At 37.0% G+C, this 8,345-nt stretch overlaps 1 protein-coding gene across 3 annotated transcripts in view; it reads right to left on the bottom strand.

Annotated features, from left to right (window-relative positions):
- Nucleotides 1-1,827: 1,827 nt before the first annotated feature.
- The window catches only part of LOC116728309 (cell adhesion molecule 2-like), a 227,283-nt gene continuing 220,765 nt past the window's right edge, over nucleotides 1,828-8,345 (bottom strand). For all 3 annotated transcript variants that reach the window (XM_032576315.1, XM_032576317.1, XM_032576318.1), the window contains one exon: nucleotides 1,828-8,010. In XM_032576315.1, coding sequence (XP_032432206.1) covers nucleotides 7,892-8,010 — 119 coding nt within the window. In that variant the 3' untranslated portion in view covers nucleotides 1,828-7,891. The remainder of the gene's footprint in view (nucleotides 8,011-8,345) is intronic.

The following is an 8,345-nucleotide window of genomic DNA, read 5'->3' as shown; positions in this document are numbered from 1 at the left end:
TGAGACTTAAGGTGGACACATTCTTAACCATGCCAGAAAAACAATTGTTACAGAATTTAATGTAATGATTTATTGAACTATTTTGGCTAGTGTTTAGTGTTTAAAGTCATTGTGAGATTGATTTAGTTTAGTCATTGTTCGAACTATCTAAGAATTGGTTCATAACATGAAATCTTCAGTCCATTAAGGCAAGTTTTTCTCAGGAAAAAATTTGTTCAGGCAGGTTATGCAGCCAGCAGTTGCTTAAATGGGTGGGTTAAAATCATTTATGCAAAATAGTTTTTCCATGGAAACCATTTCTTTTTCTGCAGTCTTTCTTGGGCCGCCTGTGCCAGTTCAAGAAACCAGCTCAATTGATTGAGAGGTAATTGAGTTTTTCACTGACCCCCTCCCTTTCCATCAGTGGAGGAATCATACTTCAGCTGCAAAACTGCAGCCCTCTCCAGGCTACATTTATTCCTGACAGATGGGCTGATTGCAGCTGCTTTCTTCAATCTAACATGACATCTTATTGCTATTACCTAATTCTCCCCCTCAGTCATCATCCTTTGACTTCCTGAAAATGCTGGATGGCTCTTCCTTCTGTCTTTCAGGCTTGGGTGCATCATCCCTTTCTCACTCTCTCCATCTTCATATGCTTATACCTGTTATAATGTGTTTCATCCTTCCCAAAATGTATGCACATTCTTCACTCTCGTCATGCACGTGAGTGTGATGATGCAAAGGGCGAGTCCCTTTGCCACGATCAGAGAAAGTCACCTCAAATCAACAAAGTGAATCTGACCAAGAGTAATGGATTTAAAGTGGTTACTTCAATGCAACATATTAATCTGGTGTTAAACATTTTCTAATATCTAACTCTAAAGGAATGGTGCCAAAATGCAAGTTTAATTTTTCTCTATTATATCAAGCATTGAATAGAAATGTTCTTCTGAATTAAAGAATCTGTGAATTTGTTCCTTTTTTCAATTGGACTACGGAAATCAATTAAACTCAAACTTCAGTGATAGTCTAATTTATTGATAGGCAACTATAAATGGTTCTCACACTTTCACACCTAAGGACAATTTAGAGGCACCAATTAACCTGACAGTCATGTTTTTTGCAGTTGGGGAGGAAGCCGGAGAGAACATGAACTGGGAGAACATACAGAGAAACCCTGGGGGATTCGAACCTGGGACCTTCTTGCTGCAAGGCAACAGTGCTACCTAATTTTATACAGTTTAGTTTGTATGTAATTGTAAGTGAAAACAACTGTACGCTTATTTTCACTGTTAATCTAACAGAGCCCACAACGAATGCTTTCAGCCTCGCTGACTTTCGTTCTTTTCCTGTACACGTTTAATTTCCTGAGACCGTTTAAGTACCTTTATATTCTGCTTGTTTCAGGTAAAGCTGTTTTCACAGGAGTATTATAGTGTAGACAGTCAACAAATACAGCAAGACACTCCCAAGTCATCCAAAGACTGCACATGGTAAACCGAACGCCAACACATCGGGGCCACAGAGCCCAGACATGCAGTTGAAACAGCATGAATTATTCCTCTGAATAAAAAATATGAGCACGCTTCTGTGCATGTGTTGGTGTTTTTGCTGGAGTGTTCCTGGGGATAGATGTGTGTCTGTCTGCGTGTGCATGCATGCAGGACTCCTCATGAGGACAATTCGAATGTTTCCAAAGTATAAATAGCTTCAGTGCACCATCAGAGCTTCTTTCCTTTATCAATAAAACCTACAAGAACTTTAAGTGGTAAATTGTGACTTTAACAAATGTTATCAAAAAGACTAATGCAAGTGTTTTCAATGACAGCAAGGTGACAGAATTAGTGAAGAATCACTGAATAATTTTATTAACATCGTGGTAATCTTAAACAAATACATGGTGTCAGCATACAGGGACGAGTAGAGTGATAAGTGCTCACATGTCCCCATTTTAAAACAGGAAACCACCAAAAAAAGAAAGAAAAAAAGAAAAGAAATCCTAAATGAAATATATTCCTGAGATGCAAAAGAAACAAAACTGATACAAATAATAACAGCACATCACTACATGCGATTGTGTCACACGTGATCAATGCGGCAATATAGAAACTGGGCTGATTGATGTCTGCATTGATATTTCAGGAGGAACAAAGAGCTGGACTGAAGGTAAACTGTACAGCAAAAGCATGTGGAGAGCCAGAGAGGGCATGGAAACTGTGTCAAAACAAAATCCTGAATTATTTAAAACCAGAGTCAAAAAAGCAGATTCTAAGCCAGAACAGATTGACTTGATAACATTTTTGATTAATATGAACATTCAATATGCTGCTTCCGAGTCGAATCTACATAATGGTGGGGACTTTGAGAAAGAGAATGTGATTGGGTTTGCTCCAGTAACAATGCAATATTTTTAAAGGGATAGTTCAGATTTTCATATGTGTCGTTCTGTGAAATTATCATTAGTGCTAGTTCCCCTACCTGCAGCAGACAGACGTCTGTCTTGTGGTGTTCTGCTAAAAGTTAAGTTAAAATTAAAACTTAAAATTTTAACCAATTAGACCAATTTATATGACCTCACACTGAACATGCTCTTGTCTGTTGGACACACCGTTAGTTTAGCAATTAGTAATGATTGCACCAATATAATGTCAGTGTTGCAACAGGAAAGCTGTTTGGCTGATAAAATAGAGACGATACTGTGAAATTGCATCTAATTAGTATGCACTGATAAAGGACTGTATCTTACTAATATTAAAAAAAATTATTTTGGGTGATCTTAAATAGCTAAAACATACTGTATGACTAAATGCTGTCCTTCCATTGCTCTGAAAACTTGTTTGCTTCCATTAAAACTGCCAACGACATCTATCTGGTGCAGGTATGGGGGCTATTACAGATAGTAAAATCCACAAACATCTCTTCAAAAAAGCCAAATTACCCTTTAAAAACACATTAGCTTTCATCCAACGCATAAAAGAAGCAGGTAGGCAGGAAGCGGATGCAGATAAATAATAAAGAGCTAGCTCATTTATCATAATGTCCAGTTTTTCAGGCTGAGTTGTCTTTACAAAACACAATTCTGCATCTTCTATTTAATAGAGAGTAACTTGTTCTTTTCTGGTGTATTTTACAAACCCACACAGAAACAGACAAACATTATTCTGCTCCAGGTTTGATTATTTGACAGATAATTCTCAACTGGTAGAGAAAATAATGCTGGGATAACTCATCTAATTCTTTAACTCCAGGCAAACAGCTTTTTTGTACCTGCCTGTAAATCTGTGCAGGCCATAGACAACATGACCTGTAGCAAAAGAGGTAAAAAGGGTGTTTTTTGCAAATTTGCACTGGTGTGTAGATGTCCCAGCCAACGTGAAAATTGGTCATACAATTGCGAGCAATTTCCTGCCAAAATTGCAGCCAGGATTGTGCTGCTTAATCTGCATAAATGCACAACCTCACCAGAAACCAAGCACACCTTCAGCAGAAGAAAACAGGGTTGCTATAAAGGAAATTGGAGAACCAAAAATGAAAAAAATAGCCTGCCACTTATAGAACATGGCATTTGCAATTGTACAAGTTTGTGATTTTAATAATGGAGTTTTAAGCCCAAAATCTTGCTTACCAAACCAATATGAAATGGATAATTAGTTTTTTTTAAAGCTTAGTTTCTTCCACTAACATAAAACATGAAAAAATGAAGAAGAAATTAAAAAAGGAACAGCTACAATTTGATCTGTATAATAAAGGAGTGAATGGTGGCATGAGCTAAGCTGTTAGAAAAAATTAAAAAAACATCAAAACAAAATTGAACAAGATTTAAGTTTGGTCTATTGATTATAAAAAGCCATTGCAATAAATCAACTCAATACTTTCATTTCAAACCAAATATTTACAGTTGGTTTCTAAAGAAAAGAAAACACACACACACACATTTTAACATTTACTAAGAAATATCCATCAAATTGTAAAGGCCAGAGTGCATAATTCAGTAAATGGCACCTTTTCTTTTCCAATGCCAACACCAACTCATCACTGCAGACCTTTTGTTAAATATCATGTCCTAACTTTTCTCATTTCTAAGATGGGTACACAGATGAAATGCAACAGAAAATGTGAGTATTATATCTAAATGATTTCCTCTGCAAAAAAGTGTCAGATAACCGCAAGAGCTTTTTAAATCAAAGTTAAATCTGTTAACAGCGTGGTGAAAGTTGAAGTGCACAAACGTGGAAAATTGTGGTAATTAACAATACCTAAAAAAATATTTATCCCTACATACACTGTGACAAGAAAATATTATGCTGATATTGATCTAAGGATTTCTAACATGTGATTCTCTCCAGTTATGAAGTCCAACATTTGCCGTACAGAGCGAGACAGTTTGCCATTCAACCATGTTTGCATAAAGTTGTTAACTGGCCACGAAACTGGAGACAGCAGGGCCTACTTTTTTATTGCCCTTGGTAACAATTTGTTTCATCCAAGTAGATTACTGCTGTTGGTTTTTTATCACACTTTTACAGGAGACTAAGTCAGCCAAATTCCTTTAAAACGATACAAAAACAGAATTGATGGATGAAAAGAAAACGTATCCCCATAACATTATGCCAGCAGCAGTCGGAACTGTTGATGCAAGGCAGAATAGGTCTATGGTTTTCATGATGTTTGATGCAATTCTGATCCTACCATCTCAATATTGCAATTGAAATTGAGATTCACTGGACCAGGCAATCCAATCTCCCATTGTCCAATTTTAGTGAAGCTGTGATTTCTAGCCTCAGTTTTGAGCTCTTAGCTGACAGGAGTGGCACCCAGTGTGGGATTCTGCTGCTGTAGCCCATCTGTTCAAAGTCTGAAGCTCAACATGTTGAGTGTTCAGAGATATTATTCTGCATTCCTTTATTGTGATGGGTGGTTATTTGGGCAACCTTTGCCTTTCTACTATAGCAAATTAGTCTGTCCATTCATTTCTAAGCACTGATATCAACGAGATCTTTTTTCACACAAATGATACTATTTGCAAATCATTTTCAAAATATTGAGCAAGTTGAGTATGACAATCTCTGTAAGTCAACAATTTCTAAAATACTTAGACCAGCCTACTGTATCTAACACCAGCAACCAACCCACGTTCAAACTAATAAACATTTTCTTGCTCATTCTGATGCTAGGTTTGAACTTCAAAAAGACGTCTTCACAACGTAAAGGCATCTAAGTGTTTAGAAGTTTTGCCATGTGATGTATGCGGTATTTGTGTTAACTAAATTAACAAGTATACCTAATAAAGTGGTCCATGAGTATCATTATTCTTTGCCACCAACATAAAGGTAACATTTTAGCTGATTCCTCTTGAAAAATGTTGTAGTTTTCATTTTGGGCAATGGGTTTATAGGCAATTATATATTTTCTTTTGTTATTACGTATAAATAGCCTTTGTAACATCAATTAATATTTATACGACTTATCATTAAACTTGATTGTTATTGTAATATTTTATTCTTCAGACCTGCAGTGCCAAAACAAGTTAAGTTTAATGTACTTCTGCTGTGATTCTCTGGTCAATAACTTTAGTTTAAATAAATTAAAAGTTAAAAAAAGAACAAAAATCATGCTAATGTGTAGTACCAAAGTGTTGTTCTTACACATTATGTACATGCTTTATACAAAAACAAAACAGAATTTTTTAAAAAAGTCTTCTTAGAAATGAAAATAATAGTGGCAAATATACATTTGAAGGAATACATGAGTCCAGAATTTAACAGCAATTTTTTTTTTTTTTTTTACAGTCAACCACAATTTAGCAGACACAATATATAACAGGGAGTGGGATACAGTTTAAACCAACAATATTAGATTTTTTTAATATAAAAAAAATACTTAACTTACATTTTCAAAAAGATGCACTTTCATCTTTCCATTACCTTTTAGATTAAAATAACCGTTTCCAAGGCAATTTAGTTGTTGGCAAAGGAACACAGTAACTCATTCTGTCAAATTTTGTGCTTTTCTGTTTGCCTCCAGTTTTTACATTTTTGGAAATGGGACCCAAGCAGATCTATTAGCCAGCACTCTCAACATTTCTCCCCAATTTTATTTATTTTTTTCTTTAAGACCTCATGGAATGGCACTGTGACTGACTAAATGGGAAATAAAAACACTGACTAAGGTTTTGAAGTTTGCTCTTCAAAACCTAGTGAAACCTAGTGAAACATAACTTGTACAGTGGCAGTCCAAACTTCATTATCTGTTACCTACCAAGAACTGATAATGTTCTTCAGTTTTCCACAAGGATAAATTTGAAGAATATGAGCAAAAGAACGCTTGTTTTAGAGGATAAGCTACAAGGCCAGCTGACCTCACTGACAGAGTGACGAAGCAAGTAATGGGCGTGCATGAAGACGGAAGCATTACTGCTTTTTCCTGCAACTCATTGTCTCCTATATTACAGGATTTATTATTTACAAGTGAAAGGCTGCTGTCTTTTTGTTTTTGATCAACTTTACAGTACAATCTTTGAATCTAGCAAACTAGTAGCCATCTTTTAGCCAAAAGACAAAGTGTTTGATCACCAATACCTCTACCCTGATGATGTGAATATTTGAATTGAAACCTTTATGAAACTATTGGGGCATCAATAGTTTGAGGTATTGATGCCCCAATACCTCAAACTATAGATTTGAGGTGTTATCCTTTTTAGCTCTCTAAAAAGGATAACACCAAGACACACTGCTACGGTTTCATTTTGCTATTACAGAAACTTTAAATTGTTCACTGTATATTTCATGAGGCCTTTAAGCTGCAAAATGACTTTATTATGCTATGAGCAGAGAGTAAATTATTAAAATGTGAAAAGTTAGAAAGAATTTCAATACAATTTTTACAGATTTTGAGACGTGGAGATTTCTTTCTGTACATCTGAACCATTAATGTAAAACACAGACTGCTGTAAGCTGTCCCGATAGGGTTTAAAATGTTTCACTAAACTGCTGTCTGCATGGTGCAGGGATGTACAGAGTAAAGTACAGTGGGACAGCAGATTTAGCAAATAGCCTCATCTACTCCTTCAAATATTTTTGGTGGGTCTTTGCTCTAAACAACACTGCACTACCCTTTATTACTCCTACCCTAATAGTGAAAATCATATTATACACTTATCTGACGGACCTTGCTACAGTGTTACACAAAACCTTCGTCTTATCTTACAAGGGTCCACTGCTTAATTACAAGTTTATTTAGAGGGGATGGGGAGGTCGGGCGCAGTGGTTCATCTAAAATTACCATATTCAGTGTGATAGACACGTATAAGGCGTAAACAGCACAGATCATTCAAATAAAAAAGGACGCAAAGTATAATTAAAAGCTGTGAACTAAGCAATGAAATGGGCTACATATAGCATTTACATTGCTACTGACAGGCGACACATGAAGGCATTGAAAGAAGTTCGATGGCGTCTGTATTTTTAGGCACCGTGTTGACGTGAGATATGTGAGGGGGGCATGAGATACAACGTGTGGCAGCGTGTCTGCTTGGTGGGGAACAGGAAAAAGGGTGAACAAGAGGTCATGGCAGAGATATAGATTTCCAGGAGTTCGTGTCACTAGACGAGCAAAAACGTGAGAATGAGTAGAGCTTCAGGAGCAGCATCACACTGCATGTGGAAGACAAAAAAAAAAAAATCTCCCAAAAAGGAAAAAAAAACCCGGTAAAAATGTAATACGGGAAAATGCTGAACCAGAGGACATAATAATACTAAAAAGCTCGGGGAACATCTCTGCCTGCGGGCTGTGTTGACTCAAAGGGGGCAGTAGCCACAGGTGAAGACGAAAGTGGGGGACAGAGAGAGAGACTATAAGAAATAGAGGGACTGAAAGAAAAGGTAGAGAGCAGCACAGCTCCCTAGGCAGTCTAAATGAAGTATTCCTTCTTTTCTTCTGCGTGTGCGTGGTTGCCTTCGGCGTTGATGATGGCTGTGTCGGCATCAGGCGCGTCGTCCGCTCCTTTGGCTTCGTTCGTCAAGTATGTTCCTGCAGAAGTCGGGGAGAAAAAAAGCAAACCCATCTCAAGGAAAACAAATACTGAGCAGCCCTGCATGGCGTTGGCTGCCTGGGGCAGACAGCACATCTGAAGACAACATCAGTGATGCTACATTATTCATAGACAGAGTGATGAGAAGCTGGGATAGTGTGGTAAATGTGAGTAAAGCCCTCTGCAGACACAACCCAAAAGCATCAACAAACACGCAGGCCATTGTCAGACTGACGAGACTTAAAATACAGCGAAGCTGCGATCAGGGCCAAATGTTTTAGCATAGCTGCTGAATTCTGACCATCACCTTTACATTTTAGATAAGTGTGATTTC

The sequence above is a fragment of the Xiphophorus hellerii genome, chromosome 11 (genome assembly GCF_003331165.1).
Source record: "Xiphophorus hellerii strain 12219 chromosome 11, Xiphophorus_hellerii-4.1, whole genome shotgun sequence".
Taxonomy (NCBI): Eukaryota; Metazoa; Chordata; class Actinopteri; order Cyprinodontiformes; family Poeciliidae; genus Xiphophorus; species Xiphophorus hellerii.
This window is presented reverse-complemented; position numbering and strand designations above follow the sequence as displayed.